The 16,009-nt window shown below is 33.6% G+C and overlaps 1 protein-coding gene across 6 annotated transcripts in view; it reads right to left on the reverse strand.

Annotated features, from left to right (window-relative positions):
* TRPC1 (transient receptor potential cation channel subfamily C member 1) overlaps positions 1-16,009 on the reverse strand; it is a 70,126-nt gene that overhangs the window by 41,267 nt on the left and 12,850 nt on the right. For 3 of the 6 annotated variants that reach the window (XM_036096331.2, XM_036096332.2, XM_036096335.2), the window contains 2 exons: positions 11,902-12,003; positions 6,987-7,189 (listed from right to left, as the gene is read on the reverse strand). In XM_036096331.2, coding sequence (XP_035952224.1) covers positions 6,987-7,189; positions 11,902-12,003 — 305 coding nt within the window. The remainder of the gene's footprint in view (positions 1-6,986; positions 7,190-11,901; positions 12,004-16,009) is intronic. The other 3 variants (XM_036096333.2, XM_078070917.1, XM_036096336.2) reach the window with 1 other exon arrangement.

A 16,009-nucleotide genomic window follows, 5' to 3' on the forward strand; every position in this document is an offset into this window, starting at 1 on the left:
AAGGCAGATGCTCAACTGACTGAGCCACCCAGGTGCTCCTCAATAAAGTTATTTTAAAAATACAGTATATTCTCCAATCAATTAATTTAGAAATTAAATTAGAAATCACCAGTAGAAAGAAATCTGGGAAATCCCAAAATATGTGAAAGTACAACAGCACATTTTAAAATAAACCATGAATTAAGAGAATGAAAAGACAAGCCACAGGCTGGGAAAAAATATTTGCAAAAAACATATCTGATAAAGGACCCTGTATATAAAGTATACAAAGAACTCTTAAAACTCAACAATAAGAAAACAAACAATCCAATTAAAAAGTAGGCAAGAGATCTGAACAGACATCTCACAAAGGAAGATATACAGATGGCAAATAAGCATATAGAGATGTACAACATCATACATCACTAGGGAATGGCAATTAAAGCAACAGTGAGATACTATACCATTACACACCCATTAGAAAGGCCAAAATCCAAACCCTGACAATATCAAATGCTGGTCAGGATGTGGAGCAACATGAACTTCATTCATTGTTGGTAGGAATGCTGAATGGTGCAAGCAATTTGCAAGACAGTTTGGCAGTTTCTTAAAAAAGTACACATATTCTTGGGGTGCCTGGGTGGCTCAGTCGTTAAGCGTCTGCCTTCGGCTCGGGTCATTATCCCACGGTCCTGGGATCAAGCCCCGCATCAGGCTCCCTGCTTGGCGGGAGGCCTGCTTCTCCCTTTCCCACTCCCCCTGCTTGTGTTCCCTCTCTCTCTGTGTCTCTCTCTGTCAATAAATGAATAAAATCTTAAAAAAAAAAAAAAGTACACATATTCTTACCATATGATCCAGCAATCACACTTCTTGGTATTTATCTAATGAGTTGAAAACTTATGTCCACACAAAAACCTTTACATTAATGTTTATAACAGCTTTATTTATAACTTCCAAAACTTGGAAGCAATCAAGATGTCTTTCAGTAAATGAATGGATAAACTGTAGTACCTTCATACAATGGAGTATTATTCAGTGTTAAAAAGAATCATACTGTCAAGCCATGAAAAACATGAAGGAAACTTAAATGCATATTACTAAGTGAAAGAAGCCAATATGAAAAGGCTACATACTATATGATTCCAATTATATGACATTACAGAGAAAAGTTAAAACCATGGAGACAGTAAAAAAAAAAAAATCAGTGGTTGCCAGGGGTTTGGGGTGAGGGAGGGCTAAATAAGTGTAATGTAGGGGATCTTTAGGGCAGTAAAACTATTTCCTGTGATACTATAAATAGAAAATCCCAAATAGAAAATTCAGAACCAAGAATCCAAGGCAAGGATATTCACTCTTACTAACTTACATTCAACATCACACTGGAGGTTCTAGCCAGTGCAATAAGGCAAGAAAAATGAAGTCCTAAAGATCAGAAAAGAAGTAAAACTGTCTCTACTTACAGATGATATAATCTTATATATAAAAATCTTTAGGAATCTAAAAAGCAAACAAACAAAAAGCTCTATTAGAATAAATGAGTTTAGCAAGATCACAAGATACAAAATCAGTTTTATTTCTATATACTAGCAATGAACCATCTACAAATGAAATTAAGAAAGCAATTCATGTGCAATATTATCAAAACAAATAAAATACTTAGGAATAAATTGTAAAATAAATTGTAAAAATGAAGCACAAGACCTATACACTGAAGACTAGAAAACATTGCTGAAAGTAATTAGGAAGATCTAATAAAATGGAGAGATATACCATGTTCACAGATTGAAAGATTTAATATTATTAAAATGGCAATCCTCTCCAAATTGGTTTAATGCAACTCCTCTTAAAAATCCAAGCAGGTATTTTTGTAAAAATTGATAACTCATTCTAAACTTTATTTGCAAATGCAAAGAACACAGCCTAGCCAAAAATTTTAAAAAAAGGATGAAAGATGAAAGACTTACATTTTGTTTCAAGTTTTGTTTTATTTCAAGTTTTTATTTAAATTCCAGTTAGTTAACATACGGTGTAATATTAGTTTCAGAAGTAGAATTTAGTGATTCATTGTTTACATATAACACCCAGTGCTCTGGGTGCCTGGGTGGCTCAGTTGGTTGGGTGTCTGCCTTTGGCTCGGGTCATGATCCCAGGGTCCTGGCATTGAGTCCCACATCGGGTTCCCTGCTCAACGGGGAGTCTACTTCTCCCTCTGCCCTTCCCCCCACTTCTCTCTCTCGAAAAAAAGTAAATAAAAATCTTAAAAAAAATAACACCCAGTGCTCATCACAAGTGCCTCCTTAATACCCATCACCCATTTAACCCATTCCCCTGCCCACCTCCCCTTCAGCAACCCTCAGTTTGTTCTCTATAGTTAAGAGTCTGTTTTATGGTTTGCCTCTCTCTTTTTTTTTCCTTATGGTCATCTGTTTCTGAAATTCCACATATGAGTGAAATCATATACATTATCTGATTTAAAAGTTGACTATAAAATTACAGTAATCAGGACACAGTGATATTGGTGTAAGGACAGACTTATAGATTAATGGAACAAATTAGAGTCTAGAAATAAAATCATACATATACGCTCAAATGATTTCTAAGGTGTAAAGCTAATTTACTGGGGAAAACAATACTCTTCAACAAATGGTAGTAGAACAAATGATTGGATATTGCAAAAAAATTTAAAAAAAGAACTTAGATCTTTATCTCACACACATATAAAAGTTTACTCAAAATAGATTATAGACTTAAATGTAAATCATACAACTATAAAACTTCTAGAAGAAAACAGATTTTCTAGGAGAAAATCTTTGTGACCTTGGGTTAGGCAAATATTTCATACATATGACACAAGAAATAATCTACAAAAGATAAAAGTGATAAAATGGGCCTCATCAAAATTAAAAGTTTTGCTCTTCAAAAGACACCAAGAAGAAAATGAAAAGACAAGTCACAGACTGGGAGAATTCATTTGCAAAACATATATCTGATAAAGGACTTGTGTCCAGAATATACAAGGAACTTTTACAACTTAATAAGACAAACAACCCAATTTTTAAAAATGGGAAAAAATCTGAATAGATACTTCATCAAAGAAGATATATTAATGACATATAAACACATGATAAGATGGTTGATATTATAAGGCATAAGGGAAATGCAAATTAAAACCACAATGAGATACTACTACACTTCTGCTAAAATGGCTAAGATCAAAAAAACTAACAATATAAAGTGTTGGTGACCATGTGGAGGAATTGAAACCATCATATATCACTGATGAGAATGTAAAATGATACAATCACTTTGGAAAACAGTTCGGCAGTTACTTAAAAAGTTAAACATACACTTACCATACAACCCAGTAATTCCACTCCTAGGTATCTACCCAACAGAAATAAAAAAAAATATGTCTACACAAAAACTTATATGTGAATGTTCACTGCCAAAAACTAGAAACATCTCAAATGTCCATCATCTAGTGAATGTATAAACAAAAGATTCAACCTTCATCCTTAAAATGATATACTACTCAACAATAAAAAGGAATAAACTACTGATACATGCAATATGAATGAACCTCAAAGTATTATGCTAAGTAAGAGAAGCTAGAGACATAAGTCAATATATTGTACGATTCTATTTATATGAAATTTCTAGAAAAGAAAAAAACTATAGGTTATAGACAGAAAAAAGATCTGTGGTTGCCTGGAGCTAGGAATGGGAGCAGGGACTGACTAAAAAGGGGCATGACAGAACTTCTTCCAGTGATGGAAATGACAGAATATTGGATTCTGGTGATAGTATACACCTGTATACATTTACTGCACCTGTATACATTTACTGCATATCATCAATCTCCATATTTAAAAAAAATTTTTTGGGGTGCCTGGGTGGCTCAGTTGGTTAAGTAGCCGACTCTGGCTTTCGGCTCAGATCATCATCCCAGTGTCCTGGTTCGGCTCCACGATCAGTGGGGAGTCTGCTTGAAGATTCTCTCTTCCTCTTTCTCTGCCTCTCCACCCCCTCAACCCCACTCATGTGCACATGCTCTCTCTCTCTAAAATAAACAAACAAATAAATCTTTAAAAAAAAACAAACACAAACTTTTTTGAGGTCTGTAGAGTTATGAGATTATATTCTACATAACTTTCTGGCGTTCATCCACACCAAGAAGAATATGGGAATATGAAATTCTACATTGTCCAAAATACTTTTAAGACAGTGAGTAATTTCATATGGTTCAACCTAAATATTTGGACAACAATAAGAATGGAGTAGATGAGACAAGATTAATATCAGATAGGCAAAATTAATGAAATAGGAGAGGAAATTTTAATGGAATCTGCATAGACAGAAATCAGGAGAGGGATTTCTAACTTCAACATGTAACAGATGGTCATTGATGGAGACTAGCTTCCAATCTAACACCACAGTTAAGAGTCACATTTCTAACCAATTAGAATTCTAGTCATTGAGCAGAATATAGAACCTCAAGCTGATCATACTAGTTAGATCCAGAGACAGGAGGAGAATTGAGATTGGTCAAAGGACATCTGCTCAAAATTAAAGTTAGAATTTTTACACAGATTTGAGGATTTATTCACATATTACTTGTGTAGTTAAAATAAATAGTTTTCAAACTAGTATTACTAGAGCCTCATAGTTCACTGATTTTCTCAATGCCAAATCCTACTCTTCTAGCCAAGTTGTACAAATTCAATTGCTTTCAAGGGTGAAGTGGGTAATAATAGGAGTAAAGTTGAATATACTTTAGGCTTACAGGCATTCAAACTCAAAACTATAAAAATCACTGTGCAGTTTAAACAAAGCATTTCTCAACTTTTAAAAAACTTTGCCTTTCCTTGATAGATAATAAAGATTGCAAACATTTCTTTAAAGTTATTTGAAATTTCACAACACATCAAATAATTGAGACTAAAACCAAATCACAGCAATTATATTACTGAAAATGTTTTTCTAAACTGCAATGGTCCATTACCCTTCCCTACCCCATTTAAAATTATCGCCCCTAAGGGGTGCCTGGGTGGCTCAGTCAAACATCTGCCTTTGGCTCAGGTCATGATCCCAGAGTCCTGGGATCAAGTCCCGCATCGGGCTCCCTGCTCAGCAGAGAGTCTGCTTCTCCCTCTTCCTCTGTCCCCCCTCTACCCGCTGCTTGTGCTCTCTCTCTCAAATAAATAAAATCTTTAAAAATAAATAAATAAAAAATAATGATAATAAAATAAAATTATTGCCCCTAGACCTTATCCTCACCTGGAACTTCAGCATCTCTAAAATTTAAAAACCAGTAACTTTGTAAATACAGATTGCCTCATTTTCTTATTGCCAGTATATTGGCCCTTCAACTTCACCAAAACCTTTACCCATATCTCTTTTTACTCATTTTGTTAGCCTCCTTTTCTTCAGCAACTCTACTTAGCAATTCCTAGAAATGACTTGTAGTCAGGGCATTTTGACACTCGCTATAACTGTTTTCCCAAGTATCAATAACAAACTCTCAAACTTTTCTGTAAATACACCACATCATTTGGAGTTCCCTAAATAAACCACAATCACATACTGTACTTTCTGCATAAAACGTTTTTATTTTTTTTTAAGATTTTATTTATTAATTTATTTGAGGAGGAGTCGGGTAGAGGGGGAGGAAAAGAGAGAATTTCAAGCAGACTCCCCACTGAGCACAGAGCCAACAAGGGGCTCAATCTCATGACCCTGAAATCATGACCTGCAACAAAATCAAGAGTCAGAGCTTAACCAACTGAGCCACCCAGGGCCCCTCTTTTTATTGTTATTCATACCTAAAGACCAAGCTCAAGCCACAGCTCCTCTAAAAGCTTTCAGAACAAAGCTTTTCCCCCCACCTGAAACCAAGCCAGGCTTAGTGTTCTCTCCAGCCCCAATTCCTACAACCTCAACTGTTTCAACTACACACATATTTAATAAGCATACAATTTGGAAATATTTATATTTAATATTAATAAAGGATTTTAAAACTAGAAGAAGCCTTAAAGATCATTTCTGCTAGTCATTATATGATATAGCCATAGCTATCAACCAGATCTTATTAAAAAAAAAATAGATCTCACTGTAAATAAACCTGAAAATAGAAAAACTTTCCAGTTCAACCTCTGCAAATAAACATTAAACTGATTCCCAGGAGACTTTCTCAATTTATGGATCTGTGACTATCTGTCAATCCACCAAAGATCTGTCCTTAAGATAAGGAAGGAGTGAGGGTGACTAGCTTGCAGCTTTAAGGCTAATTTCACGTACTGTAAAAACAGTTTGTCAATGGGCTGCTTAGGACTTCCAGACCATATTTCCCATAGTAAATGTTATATTGATATAATCTCAACTGTATTTGATTACTACATAGATAATATATATATATAAAGACTTATGCTGAAAATTAGATTCTCAAGTGTAGCCCAGAACCTTATACAACATGCCCATATGTGTGCTCTTGCTCAACCCATCCAAGATGGGATACTTTCTCATTCTTTTTCTCCTCAGTTGTTGTTAATATTTGGACTGGGGAGAAAGGGAAGAGAAAAAGATTTAAATATTGTGTGAAAGGGGAAGTAAGAGGCATAACAAGTTAAGTATTTAGTCAGACAGAAAATACATTTTATTTCCTTATAAATAAGATAAGAAGGGGTATCTCCACCTCTTCTACTATTTGGAAATTCTCTTAGGCTAATAAACTCTGCTTTTAAAAAGTAAATAATGTCTCTAAGCCCCACCAGCAGAAGCATGAGGTAAATCCTATTCATAATTTGAAGGCTTTTCCTATGCATCATTTAGTAAACATTTCTAAAAGATGTAAAACTCATATTAAGCAAAGGAACTAGATGTTTAGCTTTCATAAGCCATTCTAGTACCATATTTCTTAAAAGCTGCATAGAAAGAAAAACAACAAAAATTTCACTGACATATACCTTACTAAATCGCACACCTATTTATCAAAACCTTAATTTTCTAACCTGGAATGTCGGAGACTGTCCTTTTTGTTCTTTGCAGAACACAATGTGCATTCACAGCCAACTGCATGGGGCTTGGGTAGAGATACATCCTGTTTTAACAGCATTGTAAGAATTTCATAGTTGTTACGATGAGCAGCTAAAATGACAGGTGCAACATCCATAGTTGTTGAATACTCAGGATTCTGAATTCGCTCCATTAGTTTCTGAAAAATATTTATATAAATGTCCAAAATTATTATTTGTGACTTCAAAACAACATATATATCTGAAAATGAAATGAAAAAAAAAATCAGAAGGCACAAAGAATACAATAATTATTTTTAAAAATATGATAAACATTTTACCAGGACTAAATTTTTTTTGAAACCTGAAACTCAATTTTAATTAATAAATGCAATATAATCATTACAGACAAAAATCTTCAATAGAACATATTCATACAACTAGAGTTCTGTTTTCCTAACAAAGAAGAAGTGAGGATACCTAGAAAAATACTTTAGAAAAAAGTGTTTAATTTTCACAAGATTATGGAAACATGCATGACAAGGATAAAGAACAAGAATCTTAGAAAAAGAATATAAAGGGAAAAACAGAAATGTTAAAAATAGGCAGAGTACAAATGCATGAGAAAAACTTAAAAATTCCACCTTTATGGCAAACCTTGCCACATTAATAGCAATGAAGTTGCCTGAAAGGGATAAGTAAATAGGAAGCACTCTTCATTTTGTGTAATTCTTTACATATTCTCAATCATTACCTATACTATTTCCTGTTACAAATGCACAAAAACACTAACAATGGTAACTATTATTAATGAGTCCTGAGACTGTTAGTTAGACACCTTACATTTATCATCTCATTTAATCCCCACAATAGTCTGCAAAATTGAGCATTATAATCCCCATGAAGAAACTGAGGCTCAGAGAAGTTAATGTGCCCAAGCTACACAACAGAGTGGCAAAATGCAGGTCAGAACTCAGGTCCGTATTACACCAGAGCCTGAGCTGCTTTCCCTACATGGGCTCATGGGCCTGGTGATGGCATGACATGAGGAAAGAAACATTAGTAAATAAAGAGTCAGGGTTAAATAAAAAGGTTGATTATTGTATGACTATTGCATATTCTTTCCAATACTTCTCACTTTTTCACACGGGTTTTCCTGACAGCTGTTTGATTCCATTGTATAAGCTTATCAAGTTCACAGGGTTTTTTTGGTAATTTTTATTAACATTATAAAAGTAGTACACACATACTATAAAATATCTGAAAAATACAGAAAAGCAGACAGAAGAATAAAAATTCCCATATTCCTACTATGCAAAATACATTTTACAGTATCTCCTTCTAGTCCTTTTTCTATTATACCACCTTTTAAGGACATCTTTGGCATAAGTGATTTGGCATCAATGATTAAAAACAATGGTCCTTAATATTTTGAAATTCAAGGATCCTTCTAATAATTTCATAAAACTATAGCCCAGAATTTCTGGGAAATAAAATTCATGTATAGAACTAGCATGTAATTTAAGAAAATTCATAGACCTGTGTTCAAGATACTTTGTTTTGCTTATTTAAATAACACTACCACAAACATCTTTATGAATACAGCTTTTTTGAAATTTAGGATAAACTCATTAACCACAGAACCCCTGAAGTGCAATAATAGGTCTAAAGGCCATGAACAGTTTTGAAGCTTTTGATATATATTACTAAAGTTCTTTCCATAGCTTATATTTCCAATAATACAGGAATGTACCCATTTCACACTCAAGGTTTACTCACCAGCACTAGGCATGGTCATTCCCAATTTATGAGTGAAAAAAACTATCATGAAATATTACTTTCCTTTCCTTTGATTACTAGCTAAGTTTTAATATTTTCTGACATACTTAGCTTTTTTCCCATTCTTTTATGAATAGTTTCTTTATATACTTCCCATTTATTGGAAACTTCAAATTAATGAATTTATTTAAAAATAACAAAGAAATCTAAAAACTTAGCCCTTTCTCCCCTTATTACTGGTTATAAAGAGAAGAAAATTGTATTTAAATAATGTCTTCATTTTTCCTATAAAACATACTTGACTACATGAAAAACATTATTAGAAGATTGAAATGCATTATTTCATTGCTCATAATATAATCTACATACTATCAAAAAAAACCCATCTGTATTTAAAAAATCAATATTTATCAAAAGACAATTTTGATAAGCTAAGAATACAGAATAAATTCACTGAAATGGTAAAAAAAAAGTATATAAAAATATTTGACATTGCCTGTCAAGAAGTATTAGGGCTGTTAAAATGTGATCTTACTGTCACTAGAAATACTCAAGCAAAGGATGATAACCCTTTTTGTTAGAGATGAAGTACAAAGTGTTCTTTGGCTGAGGGATGAAGACTGCCAGAGCCTCACAAGGCAAGAGTTGACTGGTGGTGCTAATGGTGATGAAATAACGTCAGTCGGTTGCTCCGATACCCTGGCATACTACACCCCACCCTCCCTGCCAAGAAAGTAAACGGGTAAAAAGGGGCTACAAGGTGGAATAAGTATACCGAAATATAACAGTGACTGCGAGACAGATGACAGAAAATCAAATAGGATTCTACACATTTCTGATCATTTGGACAGGCGCTATATTCTTAGCCTTTTTTTCCTCTGTTCTTTTTGGTTTCTTATCACCACTTAAACTAGTTGGTACTACCCTCTGGAGAAAGTCATGCTTACAGAAACTTTGTAATACCTAAATGAAAGTAAAAGATTTCAGTTAATATATGGTAAAGTATGCAATTTAGCAGAGCTTCTCATTGTTCTCAGATAATGGCAGATAATCCACAACCGATTTATAATTCTATCTTAAAACAATATTTTTCTTCAGAGGATAGCCAGTTTACACTACCAGCAATTATTTAAAAACTGCTTGCTTCACTACATCCTCACCAGCAATGAATGTTATAATTTTTAAATTTTGATATATAACAAATATCTCATTTTAAAGTAGAATTTATTTGGGGCGCCTGGGTGGCTCAGTCATTAAGCATCTGCCTTCAGCTCAGGTCATGATCCCAGAGTCCTGGGATCGAGCCCCGCATAGGGCTCCCTGCTCAGCGGGAAGCCTGCTTCTCCCTCCCCCACTCCCCCTGCTTGTGTTCCCTCTCTTGCTGTGTCTCTCTCTGTCAAATAAATAAAATCTTTAAAAAAAAAATTTTAAGTAGAATTTATTTGATCATTAGTGACTGTCTTCTTAATTACAAAAGCAATAAAGAAAAATAAAAAGCGTAAGAAAAAAATATCCTTAATTTAGCAATGAGATGACTGCTGTTAGGTAACATTTTGCTACATTTCCATATAGTTCTTTGTCTGTGCATCTTTTTAACCTTGGATCATATTATATGTCCAGTTTACTATTCCCATTTTTTTCACTTCCTATGTCATATTTATTCAGGTTCCTAAATATTCTTTTAAAAATACCATTTTAATATGTATGTAATTTTTATTATTTCCAATCTTTTATTTGGGGATGTTTAAATTGGGTCATATGGTTTTTTCATTGCTACAAGTAAGATCACAATTAACATTCTTCTCCCCATTTCTGACCAGTTCCTAGAAGGGGAAACACTAGATTAAAGAATATGAACATCTTTCTTATTTATGATATACTCTGCCAAACTGCTTTCCAAAATACCCTCCCCACCAATTTGTATTAAACTGTACCACTCCCTTGCCATCAATGATAATTATTTTTAAAAATCTTTACTAATTTGCATTATCAACAATAGCCAAACTATGGAGAGCCCAAATGTCCATCGACTAATGAATGGATAAAGAAGATACATATATATAATGGAATATTACTCAGCCATCAAAAAGAATGAAATCTTGCCATTTGCAATGATATGGATGGAGCTAGAGTATATTATTTTAATATATTATATTAAGTGAAATTAGTCAGTCAGAAAAAGACAAATACCATATGATTTCACTCATATATGGAATTTAAAAACAGATGAAAGTATGGGGAGGCGGGGAAGAAAAGGAGAGAGGGAAATGAATCATAAGAGACTCTTAATGACAGAGAACAAACTAAGCGTTGATGGAAAGAGGTGGCTGGGGGTGGGCTAAATGGGTGATGGGTATTAAGGAGGGCACTTGTGATGAACACTGGGTGTTGTATGTAAGTGATGAGTTACTGAATTCTACTCCTGAAACCAAATTGCACTGTAGGTTAACTAAAATTTAAACAAAGAAATAAAATAATCTTTGCTAATTTGATAAGCAAAAATTAGTATTTCATATCTTATTAGTAGTAAGTTTTAATATCTTATATTTTCTTTTCTGAGATTTTTTTCATGTCCTTTTCTGATCTTGGTGTTTTTCATCAATTTGTCAATTATTAAGATTATGAATTTGTGATATATTTTGAAAATATCTTTGCCAGCTATCTATCTGCTTTCTAAATTTTGCTCTATATCTGAATTCCAGAAATTTAACTTCTATACAGCCAAAGGCTGTGCCATTGCTTTTTATGATTAGAAAGTCTTTCCACTCATAATCAGTTAAATATTCACCTATATTTTCTTCCAGTTTTATGGTTTCACTGTTTATATTTAATTGTTAAATCCATTTGGAAACTAATCTGTATTTTCAACCTAATCTATAGAATGTCCAAAACTAAAAATATTGGTCCACACTGACAAGATTATGGAAATATCACTAATTTTAAAAAGGTTTCCTGAAAGCAAAATTAATTATTCCTGCAAGTATCTACTTACTTTAAGGCAATATTTTACAGAGTAAAAAAAATCCATTTCTTTAAAACAAAATAAATTTGGGGGAAGAAAAAAGTGGGAATGGGGCAAGAGATCTATTTTTGGTTTAAAAATCCAAATTAATAAATATTTAAGAGTACTAACTACTATAGTTGGTCTTGATGATCGTTTTGGTCGATGATTAAGTAGTATATCAACAGCTCCCACTACTTCAGAGTCGATTGCCACCAAAAGTGCATCTGCGGACTTTAAAAAAAAAAAAAGGTTAAAAATGAAAATGGAGGATAAAAAGGTAAACTATTTATTTTTACTAATTCTTAAATAAAACTATCTTTAAATTTAAGCTGTATTATGTACAGTAATACTAAATTTTTAAAAATTTAGACTGTCCAAAGAGTACATTTGCTTGCCTTAGCAGTACTTTTGTGTACCATAACACACACAAATTTCTGTGCTGATTTCACTGCATAAGCTGGTAAAAAAAATAAAATAAATGCTTGCTAGAAGGGTTTATTAATGGAACAGTGCTGATCCATGGAGTATTCAAAGCTGAAATTTTTTTTCAAGACCTTTACTTGTGAACTTTGAACCAAAAAGAATCTTAACATTCCAGATCTATTAAAGAAATTGCCAAGAACTATTACTACTGGTAAAGGATTATGTTCATTCTAATAAAAATGATCATCAATGCAACCATGAGGATAAGGGGAGCCCTCTGGTATCAACTTTAAAACCTATATGGCTAACTGAAGTGTTACAAATTTGACATTAATATTAGCAATCTTATCAAGTAAAAGCTGCAAAAAACTAGGCTGCCAATGCTCTTGTAGAAAAGAGGGAGAAGTGACTTTATAGTTTTACTCCCAAACTATCGTTCATTTTGAAACTCCAACTTTGATGGGAGGAAAAAGTAAATAGAAGCTGAGCATTTGGGACTTTCCAACACTCTGTAACAAAGTCTACAGTCCATACTTGGCAACTGTGACGTCGGGTTTTTGGGTTTCTTTTTGTTTTGTTCTATTCTGTTCTGTTTTAAGGAAAACCATAAAGGCAGAAGGGAAACATGGGGATAAATAATGATTTAATCTAAGAAAGTGCCCTGATTATTTTCAATCTGTACATTTTAAAAACTGTTATAATCTTTAACAACCATTTACATCAACATTCTCTCTCTTGAAAATGAAACTATATCAGATCTTTAGTATTCTTGGAGCTGAAAAGAATAAAGCTTCCATAAACTTTATCTAGATGTCAAAAATAGGACTAAAAACGACAGACTTTACCTGGATACCTAAAAATAGGAATATATCACCCCAAAGAACTGGGGGCCACATTCAACCATTAGGAACTGCCTATGTATTTCCACAGGAAAAACTCCCCATCCCAATGAGAAATTTAATTTTTTATTCCTTAAAACTTTTAAAGTTCACTGGGTTGTATCCTATTCTTTAAATCTAGCATCATTATTCTTCTGCTTTGCAAACATTTTTCTTCAATTTTTACCATACTTGGTCAAGTGAAGCAAACAAAAAGAATTATGTGTTCATTACTACTAAACATTTCATTTATGATAAATTTTAACCTATAAAGCTAACTGTATAGTAATGCTACTGCTCTCCAAGTCAAAACACCAATCAGCTCGCTCCAACCATCTGAAACACAGCCATGGATCCAACTGCAAATTTCCAAAAAAACTATATTGAGCTGTCACAAACTAACTTCACGGGCATTATTTCCCAGAAGGAATTGTCTCAACGACACTAAGAGTTGTCTACAAATGAAGGATAACTTGCTTTCCCCAAGTATTCTTCAGATCTTTATTGAATAAGGCAATAGCTAGATAAAAACTAACAAATAGAAAGAAATGAAGAGAAAATTGCTAAAAGCTGACTACTGAAAAGATAAAATACCAGTATAGGAAAACAACTATCAATACAGAGCAGTCAGAAGCCATTTAATATAAGGACAAACATGTTAATAGTTTCAGATTATACAAAGCAAAGTAAAACAATTATATTTTCAATGATTCCCACTTATGATGATAAAGTTAAATTATATTCAGATACACTATTTAGTGAAGAATAAAGAAAGATTCATGTTAAATCTCTCAATGCTTAAAAGGATAAGCTTCAGGTATAAAAATATTTGTGTAAAAAAGTCATGTAAATGAGTTACCATTAACTTATTCTGCACAAATCATGTTATTTGATAAATCAAAGGAAGTTCTGAATGAAAAAAGTTTTAAATTATTTTTAAAATATCTATAGGACAAAATGTCCTCATTAGTTTTGTTTCCCAATTTCTCACAAATATTTGACCATCCCTTATTAAAATTTATTCAATATGTATACTTATTATGTATTAATGAGATTGTTTACTATATTCCTTCCCACCTCAGAAAATGTCTTTTCAACAAATCTCATACTCTTTTCTCTAGACTCAGAGTAAGAAGCTTCTTATTTCCTTTCCAAAGCTGTTTTCCACCTTGGTATTCTATTTAATGCTTTTCTGTCTTCTACAGGAACTTGGTCCTTCGTTTACAGAAATACCAGTCCTAGCCTCCATCTCCCAAAATATGAAATACTTCCTCACTCTTTGCTACCTTGACTTGATCCTGTCTTTCTCTTACCACTCAAGTTTTCTTCCTCTCACTTTGTCAAACTTCTCAAATCATGCATATCATTTTCTCTAACTCTATTGATGCCAGTTTCAAAATCCAATGGCCCTTCCTACCCCTTCACTTTCTTTGATTTCTAAGCAACACATCAAAACTGCTCCTTTGGTTTTAACAATGCTGCACTATCCTAACTCCTTTAATGGAACATTTTCCTTCTATTGTCTTTATTAATGTAGATGCTCCCTGAGAAAGAATTAGCACCAGCCATTCGCTCTCCTCTGTAATTTCATCCACTTTCATGATGCAGGTGATCATCCCATGTCCATGACTGCTGTATCTCTCCAGCCTGACCTCTCTCTACAGATGTAATTTCCATCTGTAACTGTCTATTGGAGACTGCTTGATATGCCCAAAATAAACAAGGCTAAAATCCAAATTCACATTTCTCTGCCCCAATCTTGACTTCTTAACTTCCTGTGTTTCTTTTATCCTTCTCCCAGCCACCTATGTTTAACATTTCCAAATCATCTTGGTCTCCTTTTCAATTCTCCCCTCCAAATTTAAATACTAAGTTCTATCAATTTTTCCTTCATAACATCTTTCACATCTGCCATTTTTTCTCCTATCCTTACAGCTACTATCTAGTTCAGGCTTCAACTTCTTCAGACCTGGATTACTATAAAAACTGCTCACCCAAGCTATAGCCTTCTCCACTTTCCATTTTTCAATCTATACTGAACACAGCCACTAAAATACTTTTCCCAAAATACCACTGGACACAACACATCCTTTCTCAAAAATCATTTAATGAGCCCATTTTCTATAAACCCAAATTCCTTAGCCTGGCATTCTGGCCCTTTTCATTTGTTTTGTTTGTTATTTTTCCAGATATTTCCCACTACTATCCAACCCAAATATTTTGTTCAAAAGGCTAAGTCAATTCATTTTCTCAAAAATATACATTGCACATGTCTTTGTTAACAGCTTTCCCCACATCCCCTGTTCTGGAGCGATCTACATATTTTTGAGAGTAGTTTTGGGTAGTAGGTAAAAACATGGACTCTGGAGCCAGAACCTGAGTTCTAATTCCAGCTGGGCCATTTGTGGAGTGTCTTTGGGCAAGTTACCTAAACTTTTTCTACCTTGATTTCCTCCTCCATAATATGGAAATAATAATAGTACCTACCTCATAGGTTGTGAGGACTAAAGAAGTGAATATATTTAAGGTACCTGGCACACAGTATCACTATAAAAATATTGACAGTTATTAATGTTTGAAGGCTGAGCTCAACTGACACTGTTCCATGAAACCTTGATTAGCTCAATCCACAGTGACCTTCTCTTTTCTATGTTTCCAAAATATCTATTGTAAAGCACAAAAGTTTAAGTATAAAACATCGTTTCTCAACAGTGACATTATTGACATTTGGGGCCAGGTAATTCTTTGTTGTAGAGGTCGTCTAGGGCACTGTAGGATGTTTAAGCAGCATACCTAGCTTCTACTCACTAGATGCCAGTAGTGATCCATCCCCCAATTGTGAAACCAAAAATGTTTCCAGACATTATCAAATGTCCCCTGGGGAGCAAAATTGTCCAGTCAAGAACCACTAGTATAACATAAGATAAAGTACATGA

This window comes from Halichoerus grypus, chromosome 1 (assembly GCF_964656455.1).
Source record: "Halichoerus grypus chromosome 1, mHalGry1.hap1.1, whole genome shotgun sequence".
Classification (NCBI taxonomy): Eukaryota; Metazoa; Chordata; class Mammalia; order Carnivora; family Phocidae; genus Halichoerus; species Halichoerus grypus.